The 23,641-nt window shown below is 33.6% G+C and overlaps 1 protein-coding gene across 2 annotated transcripts in view; it reads left to right on the top strand.

Annotated features, from left to right (window-relative positions):
• The first annotated feature begins 2,847 nt into the window (after window positions 1–2,847).
• LOC110694035 (ribulose bisphosphate carboxylase/oxygenase activase, chloroplastic-like) overlaps window positions 2,848–23,641 on the top strand; it is a 33,944-nt gene continuing 13,150 nt past the window's right edge. Inside the window, exons 1-12 of one of the 2 annotated variants that reach the window (XM_021871197.1) lie at window positions 2,848–3,325; window positions 4,421–4,506; window positions 6,285–6,294; window positions 8,403–8,465; window positions 13,055–13,168; window positions 17,134–17,195; window positions 17,633–17,687; window positions 17,792–17,993; window positions 18,830–18,936; window positions 19,811–19,866; window positions 20,632–20,724; window positions 21,983–22,111. In XM_021871197.1, coding sequence (XP_021726889.1) covers window positions 2,935–3,325; window positions 4,421–4,506; window positions 6,285–6,294; window positions 8,403–8,465; window positions 13,055–13,168; window positions 17,134–17,195; window positions 17,633–17,687; window positions 17,792–17,993; window positions 18,830–18,936; window positions 19,811–19,866; window positions 20,632–20,724; window positions 21,983–22,090 — 1,347 coding nt within the window. In that variant the 5' untranslated portion in view covers window positions 2,848–2,934 and the 3' untranslated portion in view covers window positions 22,091–22,111. Of the gene's footprint in view, window positions 3,326–4,420; window positions 4,507–6,284; window positions 6,295–8,402; window positions 8,466–13,054; window positions 13,169–17,133; window positions 17,196–17,632; window positions 17,688–17,791; window positions 17,994–18,829; window positions 18,937–19,810; window positions 19,867–20,631; window positions 20,725–21,982; window positions 22,185–23,641 lie in introns of those variants that run through there. The other variant, XM_021871196.1, reaches the window with a different exon arrangement.

Raw genomic sequence — 23,641 nt, 5'->3', positions numbered from 1 at the left:
GATTGTGCAATAAAATTAGCAAATCTAATGTTAATCGTTCCATATTCATTACCTTCATATTTTTGTCCATATATTTCCTGTTTGATGTTCACATACGTTGTCTTTTATGTCCATATATATGTGTTGTATGAAGCAATAATTTGTGTAAAAGTTATCAAGTATTTTGGTATGAAATAATAATTTATTTGGATCTTGTGTATTTTCTTCTTTTGTTGTTTAATATTTAATTATAGACCAACTACTGAACACCTTCAAGAATTTTCTGAACATCCCCCAGAAACTTATGATAAAACACTAGAAGCAACACAAGAGCCCCTATAACCTTCAGGTAAGCCACTAGAATACACTAAACCAACTTCAAAAACCTCTAAACCCCCTACAAAAACTTCTGAGCCCCAATTACTAACCACTAAACTCCCTTCAAAAACATTTTAACTACCTTCAAAAACCTCTAAACCCCCTACAAAAACTTTTGAACCCCAATTACAAACCACTGAACACCCTTCAAAAACATTTTAACCACCTTCATCAAAATCCCCTGAACCCCAACCACAAACCACTAAACACCCTACCAAACACCTGAACCCCCCTACAAAAACTTTTAAACCCCAACCACAAACCACTGAACACCCTAAAAATACTTTTGAATCTCAACCACGAACCACTAAACACCCTTCAAAAACCTTTGAACCCTCTACAAAAACTTATGAACCCCAACCACGAACCACTAACACCCTACAAAAACCTCTAAACCCCTATAAAAACTTCTGAACCCCAACCACAAACCATTGAACACCCTACAAAAACATGTGAACTCCCTATAAAAACTTCTGAACCCCAACCACAAACCACTGAACACCCTAAAAATACTTCTGAACCTCAACCACAAACCACCGAACATCCTATAAAAACTTTTAAAGCCCCTACAAAAACTTCTGAACCCCAACCACGAACCACTAACACCCTACAAAAACCTTTGAACCCCCTACAAAAACCACAAACCATTGAATACCCTACAAAAACCTCTAAATCCCCTATAAAAACTTCTAAACCCCTACCACAAACCACTGAACACCCTACCACAAACCTCTGAACCCCATACACAGAAATTCTGAACCCCAACCACAAACCACTGAACACCCTTCAAAAACTTCTGCACCTAAAGACACTGCTGCTCAGCCTTTATACTTTCCTTATAAACGACTTCATACGTTCTAACTGCAATAAACAAACACAGTTCATAATTATCATTACTGGAGTTCAAAAATAAAACGACAAAGTTCAAATACAGGGAAAAAATGTTCATAATTACGTGTACAATTATTTTTTAAAAAGCAAATATACACACTCAGAGAATTATGTAAAACGCAAAGGTTCATTAAAGTAACCTAAGTGTTCATAAAAATAGAAACAATATTCATAATATGATATTGCTAATAACAATTTTGATAATAAATAAAATGAAAAGTGCGAATTATATGAACAAAATGTTCAAAAACATGATATAAACAAATTATATTCATTAAATACAAATTAAAGCATCAATTCAACAATTAAATTATAAATGAAACCGAAAAAAAAATAAAATTAAGCAATTAAAATAAAAAAAGAATAACCATTATAGCTCAAAAGTCCTCTTTATAAGTTCCTATTTCTGACTTGTTCTTCATAGAGTTAGAGTAGAACATTCATAATCATACTAAAAACAAAAAATGTTCAAAATACCAAATTATGAACAAAAAATGTTCAAAATACCAAATTATGAACAGAACATTCATAATCATACTAAAAACAAACAAAACTCATCAATCCTTAGATCAAAGCTTAATTGATTGTAAAAATGAATTATAAGAAAGTAGACCAAATTACAACTAATAATTGAAAGAGTACGTAGTTTAGATTGCCAAATCATCAAAACCTCAATCAAATCCATTTCAATTGCAAAATCATTAAAATGCATTAAGAACATATGACCTAATTAGAAATTAATATCAATTGTAATAAAAAAAATATGACATACGATCTCGTCAAGTATGTATAAGAATGCCTTCCATAGTGCTCAGTATTTTAATGGCGATGAACGAATCCATACAAGCAGAGTGATCAACTTATTGAGTTACAAAGTGATGAAGGAATTCAATCAAAGCAGAGAGAGAAAAATAGAGGAGAGAGAAAAATTGAGGAGAGAGAAAGTGGAGGAAAGTTTAAGAAGAAGAGTAGACAGAGAATCAGAAAATTGGACAGATTTAAATAAGGAAATAGAAGAGCTTGGAAGACACACAAAATAGAAAAGGAACAAAAGAACATTGAAGCTTTGTGAATTACCCAATTAAACGCATCGTTTAATTAATGGTTCACACTAAACTACATGCACAAGGGTGCATGTTATTATTTGCGCTATTTCACATCAAACCTTTTGCCATCTATTAGACTTTCAGTCCACACAATCAATACCCCAAAAGTCCATTCAACCAACTTGGACTTTTAAGTCCATTCACCCAACCGTCCAAAATACATTCACCTCTTTCTTTTATTTTTCTTACAACATTGTTATTATTACTACTACTAAAAATACTAACTTAATTGTGATTTGGGGAGATTAACCCAACACCTTCCTCGAATCCTCATACATAGTGAGCGGTGGTAGTTACTTAAGTGGAGAGAGAGAGGAGTCAAAGTTACTTGGTGGTGGTGACTTTGGTGGGGAGAGAGAGAGAGATGAGTAAAAGTTTATGAAGTGAATGAAAACTCATTGGAAAACCTATTTAATTAAGGGTAAATAAGACCGTTTGTATTATATACATACGTTACTCGGTAAAAAGCGGGCGTAGTTTATTACTCGAACAAGCGCCAAAATGACAAAGACCACCAAAATCAATCCTCTGAATCATTTGCTGAGCTCCACTGAAATTTCAGCAAAGCTACTCCCATGCCATGGCTCTCCTAATCAACTCCATGAACACAACACCACTCTCTAATCTCAAATCTCTCTCTTTCCTCAACTCCTTTCCTCTTAAATTATCTCAATCAACCCGAAAATCTTTTCCAATTCGTGTTTCACCAATTAATTTCACAATTTTCCAGCAATTGAACAAGAAAGATGAAATTATAGACAATGATAATAGTTCAAATCAATCCGAAGATTCCTCGATTACGCAACAAAAGAAGAGATTGTCGGAGCAGTCGTCGTGGGAAACGAAGGATTCGAGGGGCAATGATTATCTTTATAGGCTTGGTGCTGAGGCTGATAATATGAACATTGCTGTGGGTGCTAAGTCGGGTGTTATTGATGATCTTTTCGCCGGCAATTTCCTCGGCCGAGACGGTAATGTTTCCGGGTGATTTACAAAAGTATAGATTTTTATAAACTTATTTACGATATTGCATTGGAATGAAACTATTTACAAAAAATACCATCCAGTAGACTTAAGAATACATTTAGGATAGTTTTTTAGCACTATAAGTAAAGATACGGAGTAGCGCTAAGTAGCAGTTTTAGTACATAAACCGCTATTTGGGTTTTAGTCTGAAAATTTAAAAAGAAAAAAAAAATAAAAAATTACACTTATCTGAGCCTACATGCATTGTAATTCCGTAATTAGGTTTTATTCCGATGCAAAAGTGTATATAAGTTTTCAAGTAACCATACTTTTGTAAATCATCCAATGTTTCCTTTCTCGCCTTTTTTTTTTTTTTTTGTTGCATTTTATATTTGCTGTTGAAAATTCTGTTTTGTTAGAATTGTATCATTTTCATTTACTTTCCCCTCGTTATTTTGTTTCATTTTTTAAGTGCAATATAAGAGATGCACGGTATTTTAGGAAAAGGAAACCTATAGAGAGAAAGATAAGAGGCCCAAATGACGAGAAGAGAGATATAAAAAAAAAAAAAAAATTTGTCCAATTAAAGTAATGTTGCAATTTGTACTTTTGTAGTAAAGAAAAAAGAACAAAGAAAGGAGGTTGTACTTTAGAATTCAATCAATTACCCTAGTTTAGGATGTGTGAAATAAGTTGTCACTGTTCCAAAATAAACACAATTTACTTTAAAGGGATTGAAAAAATTGTGAAAATTTATTTGGGATGGAGTAGTATAAATTAACATGTGGTGTAATTAGAATTGCATCATTTTATTATTTTTGAGCAATACTATCAATTTGTTTGGCAAACAATGCAAAACTCTTATTGGACATGCTTCACACAGAACTGTATGATTAAGACTACAATTTTGCTGCACCTACATGGCTAAATGTCTACACAGATGAAATGATTAATGGGTCATTTTCGTTTATATTGGTATTCAATCGAATCATATGGTATGCTCATGATACTTGTGGATCATGTGATGATTTTGCTTACATTAATCCACTAGAAAGATTCAACTTCTTAAAGATATTTGTTCTTGTTTTGGCAATATGCAGCGGACATTGTATTTGACTATAGACAGAAGGTCACAAGGTCGTTTGAATACTTGCAAGGCGATTACTACATTGCTCCCTTATTTTTGGTTAGATTCTTTTCTTTATCTATAATTCTTTCATTTGTGTGATTGTTTACGTGCTGTTTAATAGATGTTCTCATGATATACATGATTCTTAGTCTTGCTTTGCTTTTATAATGTTTAAGATTGGAATATGAATGAGATTAATTACCTGTATGATTGAAAACTTACTTGTAATGGTTTCAAATACATGACAAAAAATCTTGTTGCTTCCCTACTAAGGTTGGCTAGTTGTGGTAGGAGTGCAGGGCGGAGTAGTGTGTACATACTAACTCCTGCAGTCTTGTCAGCAATAGGATCTGTACCATGAGGTAACCCTAATCATCTAATTGTGAATGCTTGACATGGTCTGTTATGATTCATTTTTTTTGGATTTCTGAACCGTTTGGTTTTGAAATGGATACTTTCTAAAATTAAAGACCACTAGCAGTCAAATCAAGATTAATCATTTTAATAGTCTTTCAACTTTTTAAGGGTCACTTATGTTACGCATTTAAACAACGTTGGAGAAAATATGGACTTATAATATTTGATAGGGCATTACTTGGGAGCTAGGCATGAGCGAGCTTATTGGTAATAGATGATTCGTTATCAATTTGATGTGTTTGTGTCATATAGCTACTAAACAACGTGACACTGTTGGGGGAATTGTATTTTAAAGCCAGTATTTTAGTCTCTGTTATGGATTCACGTGCGAAATGGTTGAATTCAGATCATTTAGGCAGGAAGGTTTGAAATCACATGGATTCCAATTAGTTGGCGGTATGTTAGACTTGATTCAAAGGTGCCTGCACTAAGGATACCGTATATGCTGCATGCTTGGTTATTGTTGACACAAAATCAGCTAGAAGACCAAGGTCTAGTAAAAGAAAACTTGGGGTAGCTATCTTAGGGATTTCTCAGTAGTGCATGTCTGTCCAATTTTGGCAGCAGTAAGGATTTAAATATCAATTGATTTCAGGATTAGCTTAGCAAGGAATAATCAGAATTGTTCAGGCAATTTGTCAGACAATTTTTTGTCTTGATTTGAGCTTTTCAATAGTTGTTCTTATCAACTTACGCTGTTCATTTAACTTAGTGCAACCATGTGATTATTGTGATATACATTGAGTCTGCTTGTGTTTTTGCATGTCTCTGTCTAGATTTAAGACTTTTTGTGTTTTGCGATTTGCTTAGGTAATAATTGAAGTTTAGAACCTAACTTGATGGGATATAGGACTTTATGTGATCTTGAGTTTTTGTAGCATTCCAATCAATATAGAACTATTGAAGCGTGTCTATATATTTTCCATTTTTAGCTGATTTAGGTGAATGAATTAGCTGATCTTGAGTTTTCAACCTGTGAACTTTACATTTTTGCATCACTTGTTCCAATGATTTTAAATGCTTTGAGGAGTAGTGCAAGCCAAAAGAAGTGGTTTACTGCTAGGAGATTGCTTTGGCATGAACTTTTTGGTTTGCAAAAGATTTAACTTTAGTAAATTATTTGAGTCTTTTGCAGCATAGTTAAGTTTTAATGGAATGGTTGACTAAGGTAATGAGTTAATGGTTGACTCTACGAGTTATGTTCATATCTGCTGTCTGAGGTTTTTGCTAATACTTATGTTCAACTTTCTTCACGTCATGAATTCATGCTTATATTGTTGATGTTGTCTGTATCAATGGAGAGATTATCAAGTTTGTATTTTTTTCATCTATATCTATTCACGTGACCCCTTTTCTGTCAACTTTAATATTCTAACAAAGTAACCCACTGTAGCTTCTTCTCTTTTCTAATGTGACAGGATAAAGTTGGTAAGTTGCCCAGAACAATTCAACGATAGGATATTTTCAGATGATTTCTTCATTCATAATTGTGACAGGGTAATCTGTATCTGGAGCAAATTTTTCCTTTGTTATTGTTCTATCTTACTCTGCACCATGCTTGAATTTTCTAAAACTATCTGCTGTTTGGAGCATGCAATAGGTATAAGTGTATAACAGTGTAATAATTTATGTATGATTGTCATCTTCTTTTTAAATTTCCTTGAAAATTACCATATTTTGCTGCTTACATCTAGAAAACCCAAATTCTCCTTGGCTTTTAAATCACAAATTTCTGAAATATGCCTTAAACATGTGGTGATTAACCTGACTAATGAATAATAATTATCTAGCTAGTATGTCTGTATTATTATAAAATTATACAAGTAACGTAATAGTTCGAGATAGAAAAATGAGAAGCGCATGTAACTGATCAATTAGTCTAAAATATTTGCTACAGGACTGCTAACCTATTTGAATTACCTGATACATATCCGGAACTAGACGTGCATCAAATCTGTTGATGAATTTCCTTCTTCTCAAATTTGCTCCAATTCCTCTTTCTCACCCCAAGGTCAGAAAATCAGTAATCATGTAATTTGCAGTCTTTACAGATTGGATTTCCCTTTCTGTAACTGAAATCTGTCATGCTGTATTTAATCTCCTTGGTCTCCTGTTTATTCCAACCTGTCTGAAAATACCACATGATACAGGAAACTAATAAAAATTGATGACAGTTTTCTTCATTGTTCTAACATAAGCCAACATTTATGCAATTCATGACTTAATTGTTTTTTTTTTTTTTTTTTGAAACAATTCATGACTTAATTGATATTACATATATGACTGATTTATTGTGAGCAGAATCTATGGTGTGCAAATCATGAACTGCAAACCATGCCACCAATAACTCGATAAGGTGCTTTCCCAAGGACATATTGTTTCTTACACAACCTCAGTTCAATTCTCCAACTGACTTTCAGGAATATCAACATATGTTTTTGATAAGTAAGCTCAGTGGCAAATCTAAGATTGACAAACTATACAACAGTAAACAACAATAAAGCATAAAAGCATACTTTAGTAACAAACTAACACTCATTGCTCATTAATTGTAATATTATTGAGGTCTTGTCAGAAAATACAATATTGTAAAGGTAAGATTAGTACCACTTACTTGAAATTTAGGTCATTTACCACCATTGACTCAATGAATAAGAGGAACAACCGAGCAATACTTGAACATAAATATTTGATACAGTAAATTAAAAAAAAAAAAAAAAAAAAAAGATGAATGAAAATTGGAATAACATTTTTTCACAAATGGTTCTAAGGTGAACTGAGTCAACTGATACCCTGATCTATGCAAAAATAAAGCACAAGTCTAACTGCCACTAAGGCAACTGTATCTATTTGTGATTTACATGCAGTTTATGATATGCAAAGTATAGTTTAGCCTTAAAACAAAAAAAGAAAAACAAAAATGAAACAACTACTTCTCTTTTTTGTTTTCAGTTTTTCTGGGGGTGGCACTTGCCTCCCTGGTTACTGCGTAGATCTGCCAGCGAGTATGCTTTGTACTGTACTTATGGGTATAGTTGAAATAGGGATGGCAAAAAAAACAATGAGAGGAAGACAAAAATGGTAGTCACTACTTGTATTATGGTGTAAAACTGTTCTAGGTGGATCTATATTTAAATTAAAATGTCTGTTCAAATAAGATAAGTTTCTTACGCAGCATGTTTGAATGTGTTTTTAGCTTGTCTGTATATTTGCTTTGCTAGGACCAGATTATCTATTTATGTTTGTGATATTCCAATATCTTTGCAAAGAAATCCTATATTAGACTAAGATGGAATGTTATTTGTTATCCTTTTGGTTAAACGAAGTGTCCAAGAAAACTAAATTACTAAGATCTAAAGGGCAATGTATCTCATTTCTTGCACACCATCTTTCTTATGGTCACAACTTAATAAATAGAAGTTGCAATTGGAATTTTCAATTAATTAGTAATTGTAGTACCATAAATTCCTTTCAAGGCTGATCTTGTCTTTGGATTATATACTGATATTATCTACTTTTTTGTTTTATTTATGCAGTTTGCCACATTGTAAAGAATTTCATTGCTCATCATCTGAACGCTAAAGTTCCTCTAATCCTAGGTATATCTCTCTTGCTATTTCACTTTTCATTGGATACTGAAAAAGAAAAGAGAAAAATTAATGAAAGTGTAACACCCCTCCTCCATATTGGATTGTTATGCAAGGATTGATTCTTTATTTAGGGTGAATTCTGCAGTCATATTGGCAGACTTCCTTACACAGTGGAATAAGATATTACCGTGCTAATTTTTAGCTGGATTCTTACAAAGGCCTTTTTTTTTTTTTTTTTTTTTTTTTTTTTTATAATTTATAAACGGATATATTCAGATTTCCTGGATATAGATCTATGGAAGTTTGTACTTTTTACAATTCTTAGTGCGTCAGTGGAATATCATAAGAGAAATAACACAGAAAAAAAAAAGATTTTTACATCGAGCTTAAGCTATCTACGTTTTTCTATTTTCTTGCAATGCTCTTGAAGAAATATGGTTCTTGCATTTATTTACCGTGCCAATGGTAGTAGAAAGGCCTCATCACTCCTTTATTTTATTAGAGAAATCAATACATATATACTGAATACTTTTGCTTTTTTCATCTTAATGTTTCATTAAAAAATGGGACTAGCTTGTAAACAATTTGGTTTTATGCCCGAGAGATCTATGATGGAAGCAATCTATTTGTTAAGACACATGATGGAGTTTTATAGGGTAAATAAGGACCTCCATATGGTTTTTTTTTTTATTGATTTAGAGAAGGCCTATGACAAGGTGCCAAGAGAGGTACTTTGGTGGGCAATGTTGAAGAAAGATATCCCACTAAGGTACATGGACCTATTTAAGGATATGTATTTGGATGTATCAACAAATGTGATGTAACACCCCACATCAACATGAGTCCACTAGTAGATATTGTCCTCTTTGGGACCTAGTCTATAAGGATTTGCTTTGATGCAAGACATATACCCTACCCAAAAGGGCTCTACTAGCTTGAGTTGTTGAGGTATCAACCCCCATATCACAAAGGCTTCGTTCTCCTCAACTTCCATCGTGGGAGTGCCATAAGCACCTTATAAATCTATTACCACTAAAGCCAATTTATTTAACTATTTAATCGGCTAACCTTTATGATTTTAAACCACTTGTTTGAAACTTGTAAATTTTTTTTAGAAATTTTATTCAATATGTTTAAGTTAGTTTTATAACAACTTCGATTTTGTTACAAATGAGTCGTTAATTAGTTGTTCCAATGAGAGTTGAGTAGTTTAAGGAAGGGCATGCATATGTCATAAATCTTTCAATGCTTTTATCTTGCTAAATGTGATTATATGAATTGTTGAGCTATGCGACTTATGTGATAGCTTTACATGTCTTTTTTGTGCAATTTAAGTTAATGTATGATTATAGATAATGAAATCTAACCGGTTTTCTAGTGTTGTGTATGCTTATGTTGTTTTCTTTTGAATGCTTGCTTGCGTTGGGATGACGTAGAGAAGAGAAAAGTGACATGGTAAGTCTAGGAACAGAAAAGAAGTGGAAAGTGAGTATACTATAGAAAACATGGACAGGGTTTTAGTTCTAAAGTTAGATCAATTTGAGGAAGGGCATCAAGACTTGCATGAGTTTGGAACAACTAAAAACCAACAATATAATATTAAGACTTACCAGGGAGTTTTCATCCGTTTACTCTAGACATCCCCACATACGATGAAGAAAAGTATGATAACTAGATGGTCCATGAACTTTTGTAGTACTCTGATATTGAAATACTACCCATATATTCCTCAAGAAAGGTGGGTAAAACTTTTCTTTCAGTGCATTCTCGAAGGCTTCCCATTTAAATTTGGCTGGCCTCTTCTTTCAAGTACATGGCAGCTTGGTCAACTTTCATTTCCTTTGAAGTGTTTACGGCCACAAATATCTTATTGAACTCTCGTTCCCAATTCTATGAAAAAGGTATGGTCAGCACCCCTTTTAAACACTAGTAGTTTAAGACTGCACTGAAAGAGAAGTTTTTACCCACCTTTCTCGAGGAAGCAAAAAGCTCATGAATTTATGGTTAGTATGTCAATATCGGATTATTACAACAAGCTCATGGACCTTCTTGTTATCATATCTTCTTCGTCATATGTGAGGATGTCTAGAGTGAACTGATCCTCTAGTAAGTCTTAATTTTATGCTTTTTTGTTTTTAGCTGTTCTAAACTCATGCAAGTCTTAATACCCTTCCTCGAATTGATCTAACTTTGGAACTAAATCCTGTCCATGATTTATATAGTATCCCCACGTTCCACTTCTTTTCTGTTCTTGGACATGATTACCGTGTCACATTTCTCTTCTCTACTTCTTCCCAACGCAAGCAAGCATTCAAAAGGAAACAACATAAGCATGCACAACAATACAAAAATGATTGGAACTCGCTATTATATATTCATGCATAAACTTAAATGGCATAAAAAGGACATGTAAAGCTATCACATAAGTCACATTGATCAACAATTTTTATAATCAATTACATATGCATGCCCTTCCTAAAACTAACCAATTCTCATTGGAACAAGTAATTATCGACTCATTTGTAAGAAATTCAAAGCTGCTTTAAAATCAACTTAATTCAAGGAAATTTCTGTAAAGAAAATTTATAAGTTTCCAACAAGAGTTTAAATTCATAAAAGGTTTGGCCAAAATTTTTAATAATTAATTTAATGGTAATAAATTTATAAGGTGTCCATGGCGCTTCCACATTGAAAGTTGAAGAGAACGAAGCCTTCCTTGCATAGGGATTGATACCTCAATGTAAATGAATGAGGTCTTTGGGGTGCGACTTTTGTCCTGCACCAAAGCAAGTCCTTACAGGCTAGGGCCCAAAGAAGACAATATCTAGTATTGGGTTGGAAGGTCTGCATTAAACTCTTCTTTTTGCAACGGTTCCAGATGAAGTAACCAGGCCAATTCAAGATGAGGTACCATGGTATTTGTTGTATATGGTTGATATTGTTTTGGTGGATGAAACTAAAGGTAAGGTTAATGCCAAAGTGTAGAAATGGAAGCAAAGGTGGGAATCTAGAGGGTATAGACTAAGACAAAGTAAAGACATAATATTTAATATGCCGCTTTGGTACACACAAGGGGACAAACGATGATGTAGTGATTTTGGACGGAAAGGATTTAACTATGAGTGGTGTTCACATTATCTTGGGTCAATCATTTAGAAAAATGGTGACATTGATCAAGATGTGGCTCACAGATTAAGTCAAGGTGGATTAAATGGCAAGCGGTCACGAGAGTGTTATCTGAGCGAAATATTCCTTTTCAATTGAAGGGGAAACTCTATAGGACTGCCATAAATCCAATGTTATGGTACAAAAGGTTAAGACTTCTAAGGAGGAGCAAATTAAAAAGAAAATGCGCATGATAAGATGGATGTGCGAGAACACTCTAAGAGATAGAATTAGAAATGAAGTTATTCGTAAGAAAGTGGGTATTGCAGACAAACATAAGGGTGCACTAGTACGAAGAGTGGAAGAGTGGGATCGTGGAGAGCTTAAATGAGGTAGAGGAAGGTCGAAAATGACTTGGTTGGAAAGAGTTAGGAAGGATATGAAGAAAATGAGTTTGCGTGAGAATGAGATTTTCGATCGTAAGGGATGGAGGAGGAAGGTTTTGTGGATGACTATACAGAATAATTACCTTGAGTTCATGTAGCTGACTCCACTTATGAGATTAAGGCTTTGATTGATTGATTGGCTTGTAACTTACACTAAATTTTGATAGGTTTTGATGTAAAAATATGATTTTGCAAAAAAAAAAAAAAAAAAAAAAAAAAAGAATATTGATACATATATGTTAACCATAAATATTACTTCCTCCGTTTTTAATTTTTGCTCAATTAATTTGTCCTACTTTGACTAATGTTTGTGATTAATACATAAGAATGAAATATAGTTATGTGGGTACTTGTTGGAATTGTCTCGATGAATAGATTATTAATTTCCAATTGTTAGAATTTATACTTATTGATATTATTGATAAAAAATTAGCATCAGCATCGTGTTAGGAGAAATGGTGCAAGAATTTTAAACGGAGGAAGTACTACGTATATAGAATTTTGTAGCATGTTCTTCCTCGTTGATCCCTCTATTGATATATCCACACTACAAAGATTGAATTATCAATGAGATTGCTAGCTTAGAACAATGGAGAAACAAAATCTGATCCCCCTCACTCTTATGGCTAGGTGTTTAAGTTCAGCATTCTTGCTTTGATCGGCAAATGAAAACATATGTATGCTTGGAAATCTTATGCATTAGCCTTTATAATCAAATAGCCTTGGTTAGACTCTAAACATACCAAGCCACCTTAGGGAAACAATGCACAAACGCACAAAGCCATGCACTTATCCAAGCCCATGCATGTGCACATTTCCCCAAGCCCTTAGTTATACTTGTGAGTGTTGGACTTTGAGTTTTACAGTCCAATGCTCAATCTGTTCTATGCTATTGTGTGTGACCCAATAGGTTCAGTTAGGAGTGAGTCATATACTCAATTACTTAATTAACTGATTGAAGAGGTTTCCAACCTTTGTTTTTGTATTTTTTATTATTTATTTATTTTTGTATAGACAAAGTTACATATACTGTCACTTATTGGACAGGAATTTGGGGAGGAAAAGGTCAGGGGAAGACATTCCAAACTGAGCTTATTTTCCGGGCTTTGGACGTCGAGCCAATTATAATATCTGCGGGAGAACTGGAATCCGAAAAAGCTGGTATGAAAAATGACTTTTAACTGTATTCTCTTCACACATAATTATATAACAGAATGTTTTGTGATAATTATGAAAGATTGGATAATATTTTTACTTAATTACTGATCAATTGGATGATCGTTTATATACAAAACTACAGCCTTGATAATAGGCTTAACTCAAGCTAGGATAATTACAAAGCTAACAAACAACTTTGACTAGCTACACTATATACGACAACTATAGAAGATATATTAGGAACAAGTATCTTCTTTGATTAATTACAATATATACTATAGAAGATAGGTGGCCATTTGTAGAGCATGATGCCAAAAACTAGGGGGAAGAGAGGCATGAGCCAAGAGAGTACGAGTGATATTGTTAATAGACCGAATTTTCCGTTCGGCCTTCCCATTTTGAGATGAAGTGTGAGGACAAGAAAGGCGAAATGACATGCCATGAGTTTTGCAAAATTCCCAAAATGGACCATTATCAAACTCCCTACCATTATCACTTTGCACATTTTTTATATTACGCTCAAATTGAGTTGAAATATGGGCTTTAAAGGCTAAGAAAATGTCATAAACATCCGATTTTTGACCCATAGGAAAAGTCCATAAATATTTAGAAAAATCATCAAGAAATAGAAAGTAATATTTATGTCCCGCGGAACTCAAAATAGGCGATGTCCAAAGATCACTATGTAAAATATCAAATGGCATAATAGTATTTGTCAAAGAAGAGACAAAAGGCAACTTAATATGTTTTCCAAGAACACAAGAACCACAAATACTAGAGCTAGAAAATTTAGTACAATCAATGCTTTTATTTTTCCTAAGCACATCTAAGATAGGAACCCCTGGATGACCCAACCGGTCATGCCATAGCTTAGGTGAGAGTGCAGCAAAAGTAGAGAAGGAAGCTTGATTGTTGAGACTAGAAGAAATAGGATAAAGAGCTCCACGACTATCATATCTCATTATTGACATCCCCGTCCGATAATCCTTCACAGAAAACCCAAAAGAATCAAACTCAACTGACACAGAATTATCAGTAGTAAACTTTCGAACCAAAATTAGATTTTTAATCAATTTAGGAGCATGAAGAACATTGTTTAGGGCAAGGGATTGACACGAGGATGACAAATTTGTGTGACCATACCCTAAAATTGGAATAGTGTGACCATTACTAACAACAATATTATTATTAGGATGATTGCTCAAATTAAAATAAGACGAGAGATTACCGATAGAGGAGGTCATATGAGATGTAGCTCCGGTGTCCATGTACCATGACGGATCGGTTCGGTGAAGAGACATGGTATGCATTGCGGCCTCGATATCCGTAGGAATATACGAACCATTCTGCCCAACCGAACTAGGAGCCTGCTGAACATAAGTTTGCTGTGGGCGTGGGCCCAATAGCCCAGCTTGGCGACCTTGTGGTCTGGCCCAACCCTGATTTGGGTATGGACAGGGGGGTACGGGCCACCATCCCCAAGGATATGGGGTCTGCTGAAATTGTGAAGCTTGCTGCCATTGTTGAGGGGACTGATTTGCGCCACCTTGACCACCAGAAAACTGACCTTTGCCACCACCTTCACCGCCGACTGTGTTGCGACCACCACCACCAGCATTTTTCCGGCCACCATTGTTGTGTCGGCCAGAACCCTGTGCACCATTTTTACCCTTGAAATTCAAATTTTGCCCTGATTTTTCTGAATTTTGCGAACCATCATCATGTGAAGTGGCCACCATTGCAAACTCGGTGGCTGCCTCCTTAGCCAATCCGGCCTACTCAAGAGTGAGCATGGAGCGAGCTTTGCAAAAAGGGGAAGAGGATTACTTTGACGAATCAACATACCGACCCTGTGATACGGCCTTGTTAGTCCTCCAACTAACCGAAGACCATCCTACTATCGGACACCGGAGCCCCAACGTTCTTCAATTGATCCGCAAGGGATTTGAGTCGTTGACAATAAGATGAAACATTTGGGAAATCCTCCATAGAAGTGGTGGAGAATTCTTGTTCCAAAGCCACGGCACGAGAATGTTCATTATCTTGGAATATGTCACGCAGTCTATTCCAAGCTTCCATAGCCGTAGAGTCAGGCTCAATAATGGTGTTCAACAAATCACGAGAAATAGTAGCATAAATCCACGATAGAACCGTGGCATCCAAGGTTGCCCACAATTCCTTTTCCGCATCCGTAGATGGAGAAGGTTGCTCCTCGCCTTTAGCCGGAGGAATGATATGGTGAAGAACCTTGTTAGATTTTGCGTGAACCTTGAATAATCCCGCCCATGTGGAATATTGAGCATTGTCCATCTCAAGAGTGATTGGAATTTTGCTATTGATATTAGGAACGGCAAGAGCCGGATGGAAGGACGACTTAGACTCCCCCATAGACACTGCCGATGAGAAGAAGAAGAGAAAGAGAGGAAGAAGAAGAAGATATGGGCGGATAACAGAGCTAGGGTTGCAGCGGAATTGGAGAGAATACCCTAGGCTAACTGATACCATGAAAGATTGGATAATATTTTCCTTAATTACTGATCAATTGGATGATCGTTTATATACAAAACTACAGCCTTGATAATAGGCTTAACTCAAGCTAGGATAGTTATATAACAAACAACTTTGACTAGCTACACTATACACGGCAACTATAGAAGATACATTAGGAACAAATATCTTCTTTGACTAATTACAATATATACTATATTTAACAAATTATTTTTTTGATGATGTTTGAAATGTATTTTTTTATTAGAAAATCCTTATCCTGAACTTGTTAGAACTTATACGAATGTCTTCCTTTTTTCTAGCAGTATTTGGACTTGAAATCCTTACTAATTCTAACATATTCGACTCAATGAACGTACTCAAATTTATCTGAACTTATTTCTCCTACAATTTATATGCTTGATGGTGAAAGAGCAGCCTTAGTTTTATCTTTATCATGAGCTGTGTGTGTTTTCTCTAAGTTTTGATTGTTCTGTTTCTGTGGATGCTTCTTGCCTCTCTTATTCACTCACTCAATTGCATGGATGTTACAATCTTGATCCAGTAAATTTGTCAATCAATGGTGCTTACATTTGATTCTTGGTATCCAACCTTGTAGGCTCACTATTACCAACCTAATTTACTCTCTTATAAGTTAATTTGTTAGCAAGAATTTGCATATGGTTGTGCATGGCCCATCATGTTTTTCCGTACATTAATATCCAATGTCTTGATTATCTTGAAGGTCTTCTTTTCGCATAATAGTTATGCCTCTCTTGATCACTAAATACATACTCCCTCAGTCCCTTTTTGTTTGCTCCAATAGGACACCCTGAAGAAGTGCTTAAAGGAAGCTCCAAAAGTAAACTATCTAACATAAGAATATAGATACACACATATACAAGAATTTTTACACAATTAGAATCCACAGCCCTAATGCAAGTCTCTTCAGCTGTTTTAATAAATCATGTGGAAGCTTCTTTGCGTGACCCTATGCTCTTTACCATATGATTATGTATTTATAAATTTTCAGAATGTTCAAATGGTGTAGGAAAATTCAAAAAAGTTTTTATTTTTCTAGGTTCAAAAAGAAAAAAGATATAGAAAAATTACAAACAAAATTTAAAATGAAGTAATGACATGTTATAAGTAATAAGAGGAAAGTTTACAAGAGGATTTTTTTTTTAGTACAAGAGCAACGATCTAAGTCCCTGAAGCAGCTGAGTTACCTCTGCAGATTTGAGAAGGTTCTTCTTGGTTGTGGCTAACACTGGTAGTACTGAGGATAATGTCAGTCTCTGCACAGCTACAATATCCCTTCACGTACTCCCCCCTATGCTCCCAAATTTCACTCTTATGCGCTTCATTTTGTCACTTATCAAAGTGAGGGAGGTCTTGCTATTTTTCAAAAGAAGTAGTGACAAGTTCAGTGTAACTGATAGCGCTGTGTTGTATGCTGCTTACTGTGATTTACATTACAGGTGAACCTGGTAAATTAATACGGGAGCGATACAGAACAGCCTCTCAAGTGGTGCAGAACCAAGTAAGGAGCTTTTACTCTATCTCTAATGATTTATGTATGTTGGATTTGGTTTATTTATATTTTATTTATTGTTTCATATTTAGGTCACATAGCTCTGCTTTTCTTGGATAGGTGAGTTTGAATAAGTAAAAAATTTATACATGGGAACAAAATTATTATCAGCTTATTATTTTGTGAATTAGAGTAGAGCTGATAGCTGATGGAATTCCTATCTACATCAGTATTTTCCAAGGATGTATTTAAAGACATTTTCTTTTGACTATGTGGGTATTTATTCTTTTCTACTTGAATCTCAGTGACTTGTCTAAAGTCCCATATACTGTATTTTTCTTCCACTTCTCACATTGCACATAAACTTAAAGCGAAACACTTTAATTGAAAGACTCCCAGCCAGGCCTAATTTTACAATGCAGTCTTGTTGTCCTTGACCTGTACAGGGAAAATTGAGCTGTTTGTTGGTCAATGACATTGATGCTGGCATTGGTAGATTTGGTGAGCTCCCATTCACAGAAAATATACTGATACGAATTAGATAGTTAGTTATACGACTACATTGGCATAACTCTTATATTTACTGCAATATTTCCCTTTTGTAGGAGATACTCAAGTGACAGTTAACAATCAAATCGTTTCTGGAACTTTGATGAACTTGGCTGATAATCCCAACAGAGTTAGCACTGGACAGAAATGGCGTGAATCGGATGTTACTCATAGAATTCCTATTATTGTCACAGGAAATGACTTTTCAACAATTTATGCTCCTCTAATCCGGGATGGGAGGATGGAGAAATTCTACTGGTATGTAGCTATGTATTATGCCCATCATCTTTAATAGCTATGACAAAGTACAGCTACTTTTAGTCAGATCATATGGTGGTGATCCTTGCATTTTGTCGCCATTATTTATTTTTGTGTTCATTGGAAGTTCTTCGGACCTTATTGATTAAAGCTTCTGTAAGATTGGAAGGGTTAGGAAGCCAGTGTAAACTGATCTATGTAGTTCTATTTCAATTCTGAAGACTGTTGTCTTGGCATCTGAAATCTAGTTTTGTAATTTATCTAATTTTTTTATAATTCGACTCAACAATTTGTTTAATTATTGTTTTTTTTTCCTATGTTTTATTTTCAATTGTTTACAATACAAATAAGTGTTTGGGATGTGCTACTGATCTTAACTCTCCAAACTTACAACAAAAATCGGACACCGGTAATTCTGAATCCAAACATTTTAGTTTAGCTATTGCTTAATTCAAAGCTGAGAACTCATAATGGTACAAGATGGGCCCTTTATCTACTGGAATTTTTATTTTTTTTTTATGTTATACACGATTGCACGTATGAGAATGAAACTTGAAACTTGAGCATGTCAAGTAGCTGAGTTATAAATAGCTATTTTACATGGAGCTAAGGTGTGAATCATATACTATTCTATGTGTTTTCTTTTGTTTAAAGTGCCTAATTGTTTACTGTATCATGGTGTCTCAGATGGGCACTTTGTACTTATTTGCATAGTCTGAGTATGACAGTCGCCTAGCTATCTCTAAAATTTCCGAATATCCATAGTATTATTTCTGTTATGAAGTACTGCATCACTACTGTAACTTTGTTTATTTATTTATTTTTGGTCATAACAGGCAGCCAAATCATGAAGATATTGTTAACATTGTTCATCGGATGTATGAAAAAGATGGAATATCCAAGGATGAGGTTCTCGGCATTGTGAACACATTTCCTGATCAAGGTAATATTGTATGCATTTCTTCAGAATTAATAGTTATCTTTACGTATGTGTTAACAGAGGACCCTGATGCACTGAAATTGAAATAAAGATAGACTTAGAATCCAAGAGTATTACACAATTACCCTCTTGGTTAAATCAGGTTGATTCAATTGTGTATCCGATCCTTTGCTCATTTCTCAAATGCAATTTAAGATGGTGTGGGGCTACAAGAAGGGTCCTTATGTAATTATAAATTTAAAGCCTTTCCGTTGCTAGGGTAAGGGATGATTGAATCATGAACATATTTTACTGTTCTCTGATGACTTTTTAAAATTCCAATATTTCCTTTCTCATTGAACTTTGAGGGATTTTTTGGGCTTTATGGATCTCAATTTCCTTTAGAGGCAATTCTCATAGGGCTCATACCATTTCCTTTAAGGATTTGGTACTAGGCTTTCAGTACAGATGTCTTAGGGAACTGGAATTTGAGATATGTAGCATGTACCCTTTATAATGTGTAGATATATGCTGAAGACTCTAGAACTTGGCATAAACTAAACTCACCTCATATTGTCTAATTGTATCTTGTCATGCACTAAAGTTCTCTTATTTATCCTTTTTTTTGGGTGTGTGTGTGTGTGTGTGTGTGTGTGTGTGTGTGTGTGTGTGTGTGGTGGGGGGGAACAGTATCAATGATGCTTAACATGGCTGAATGCCCATTTGCAATATTCTCCTCAAGCAATACTTTGATTTTTTTTATTTGTTTTTGATAATGTTTTTATTTATTTATTTATTTATTGTATCATTTATGTCTTCATTTAGAGTATGTTCTTTTAGTTAGAGTATTTATTAAACATTTTACTAACAAACGCTGTGCCCCTTTCTAAACATGCAGCCTTAGATTTCTATGGAGCATTGAGATCCCGTACATACGACCGATCTCTTCTTAAGGTATACTCTTCTTTGCTTGGATCTATCAATTTGCATGCAAGTGCTGTACTTCTTTCTTGCATGATGTCTACAGTTAAATATTAAGCGTTTTCTGCAGAATTAAAAGTAAAATGAATAAAAAGGAATTTAAGCGTTATGTTTGTCATGTGTATGCTAATTACTATTACAAACTCATCACCATGCTGGAGTCGCAATAAACAATGCTGCAATAAATTCATTTTATTTTGTATAAGAAAAGAAACAGCTATGATAATGCTTAGTTCAGAGGTTGCTGAGCGTAAATTAAGAAATTTTGCAGCAAGTCTGGGTCAATATGAAGCTTTTGTTTTTAAGCCGCTTTCATACTAGCAGAAGGTTGATAACCTAAATTTTATGAAGTCATGCATGCTTGGAGCTTTGATAATAATTAATAATCTGTCATTAAAAAGCTTTGTTTTAATACCCCTTTTCACACCCGCAGAAGGGTAGTAACCTATGCTGTACAAAATCATGGAACATGATTAAAAAATGACTGATCGGGTGCTCTTCCTGTACCTGTGATTGTGATTATATCATCTGACCAAAAGAATTATCTATTCATGTTATCCAGTCTAAGTATTTTTGCAACCAGTAGGAATTAGGATAGCTATACATTTATGTTAAAGGGCTTCATTCATTGTCCAGCTTATGGTACTGTTAAACAATATTTTCCAATACAGAAGTCTACCTTCTTGCTTTTTTTTTACCTGATTGAAAACTAATTGTTAATTCCTTATCTTCTTCTAGTGGGTTGATGAATGCGGAGGTGTTGAGAATCTAGGAAGCATACTTTTTAAGCAAAGGAGAGGTGATAAACTTCCAGTTTTTGTGCCACCTGAGGTAGCATCTGCCAAACTCAGTTTGAAGTTTTAACAAGCAATTCACTACTGATTCTGTTTGTTCGAGTATTTATTGTCTGAAAATTAGCTGTCTTTAGTATTTCTTGTAGTTTGACACTTGAATGGAATTACTAATCAAATATGCCTTGTTTCCGCACTAAAGATCCACAATGATTAACATGGACAAGGCTTTTTTACACACAGTCCCACAGACACGCACACGCACATGCACATGCACACACATGCACTTGCACCACACGATTTATTATAGGCAAATTGCTGAGAGTGCTGACATTTAGGTCTTCTTAGTATAATCACTAGTGAAAGGGGAAGGGAGAACAGATAGACCTACATGTCGACAAAAATGTTTGCATTTAGTTGAAAAAAAAAATTAGTCAGAAAAATAGGTCTATCTATCTGGTGGCTCTCTTTTCCCTTTTGCCAATGAATAAATTAAGACTACCTTAATGTCAGAAAAATAGGTATAGCTGTTCTTTCTCATCCGTTTTCCATTTAATAGGTCTAGGCCATCCAATCATCTGTAGTATAACATATCACACCATGGAGCTAAAAGAACAAAAAGGACCATAACAGAATTCCGGTCTACACTGGCACCATAATTAACAGATTAAGGAGGAAGATAAATTAGAGATTGATAAATAAAATAAAATAAAATGCAAGAATATGGGCCTGGGTGAGTAGGAAACAAAAAATATCTATTTTAGTTCTATCATCAGCTATGAATGATGAGTAAAAAAAAAAATTGGGTCAAAAGAAAATGCTATTTTAGAGTTTTATCAACAATTTGCTTGCTTTGGTGGGGATCTCATATCTTCACAAAAAAAAAAAAAAAAAAAAAAAAAAAAAAAAAAAAAAAAAGAAGAAAGTTCTAAAGATCCAAATTAGGAAGGATTGGTTGACGAAATATAAACCAGTGACTGAACCTGGCCTAGATATACCTGAAAACAATACGTTTTTGTTATCGCGGGATATAGTGGCATCTGCGAATCATTTGATTGGAATGGGTACACCTGATGATATGAACCATTTGAAACATATATAAGCAAATTATAACATTCATGAAAGACATAGGTTTGCAGTCCACATTCCAACTGATGAGCTTATGTTATTTTGATGTTTTTAACTTCAGAATTTATTCAAATAGTTTCAATACCATTTACATATTGTATATGTTAATCATACAACATATCTTTCTTGTATGTCTGATTCGAAGCACTAACTCCAGTCTTTCTGTGTAGCAAAATGTCGAGGCTCTTCTCGAATCAGGCTACTCTCTTGTGAAAGAACAGCAATTTGTCATGCAAAACAAACTTTCTAAGGAGTATATGAAAAATATTGATGAATAGAATCCAAACTACTTTATTTAGGTGATTACTATTACCATTGGTCTCAAAACCTTTCTAGTATACCTTCCTTGATACATGTCTTTATTTTTGTTATTTCTTGAATTTTTATTTTATTTTTATTTTTATTTTTATTTATTTTTATTTTTTTAACAACGGTCCAAAATATTGAAAATGTTGTATTACTCAATTTTGAATAAATATTATAAAATTTCAAACTCATTCCTTTATATACATAAAAAAAAGAAATGGTGTATGTATATGGCCCAAAATTCATCATCTACTTCTTCATTCATGTTTTCATGGCCAATGACTTCAAAATTTATAGAAAACTAGAATGTATCTGTGCTAATACACGGGATATATATTATATGAAATTATACTCTTTTTCATAGTCTAAAGAAATATGGTATGAGAAACAAGTTGAGGGTGAATTAGCATAATCTTTGTTTAGTGTAAAAGATTAACTCTTTTTTTTTTAATATTTTTGTTCCATGAAAACTCGCCTGAATTAATTTAACGGCTCTACCTTTTTGTCACCTTAAACTTACATCATTAACGAAATATTATACCTTCTCCTTGTATCTTCTTTTGTCACAAATTCACAATATGAAAATTTTGCTCATATTAGTGTTTTGCTTGGACCTAGTTATTGGGTAGATAGGTGTAGGTCGATAGATCATCTTTTATTGGGCCAAAGTGGGTTGGGCTAGTGCGAGTCACAGATCATTGGCAAGTTGATAATGGGTAGACTAGTATATAAGGGCCTTATTTAGTTATTTGGCAATTGGATGTTGATTGTTGGCTGTTTCTTTTAGCTGTTGTGACTAACTGTTTGTATTGCCTTTTTATGTTGGTTGTTTGACTGTTGGCTGTTAATAAATATGTTTGGTAAAGTTGGTTAATGGTTGTTTTACATAAAAATGACTTTTAAGGGTATTGGTATATTTTATTATCTTTGTAATATACATTACAAATTATTATTATTATTATTATTATTAAATAATTATTATTATTTAAATTACTTTTTATAAATAATAAATAATTAATTACTATTTATAACTAATTAATAATTAATTACTATTTATTAATACTAATTAGTCATTATTGATAATTGATAAGAAATTAATAATGATTAATAACAAACTACTAATTATAATAATAAATTACTAATTACTAATAGTTAATTATTAATTTTTAAAAATGAATTTTTGATAAGGAATTATTGATCAATATTTATTAATAATTAATTAATATAATAATTAAGTATGAATTACAATTTATTAATAAATTATTATAAATTAATATATTTACTATTTATGAATAATTAATTATTAATTATTACTTTTTAATTATTCACTATTAATTATTAAACATTAATCATTTATCATTAATCTTTAATCATTAATCATTAATCATCAATCATCAATCATCAATTATGAAATTATTAATTATTATTCATTAATTATTATTCATTAATTAATATTAATTATTAATAATTAATTAAGGATAAGAAAGTAATTTTAATTGTAAAAAGCCAAAAGTCAATATAAA

Source organism: Chenopodium quinoa, unplaced genomic scaffold (genome assembly GCF_001683475.1).
Source record: "Chenopodium quinoa cultivar QQ74 unplaced genomic scaffold, ASM168347v1, whole genome shotgun sequence".
NCBI lineage: Eukaryota > Viridiplantae > Streptophyta > Magnoliopsida > Caryophyllales > Amaranthaceae > Chenopodium > Chenopodium quinoa.
The sequence above is the reverse complement of the archived record's forward strand: the minus strand, read 5'-3'. Positions and strand labels throughout refer to the sequence as shown.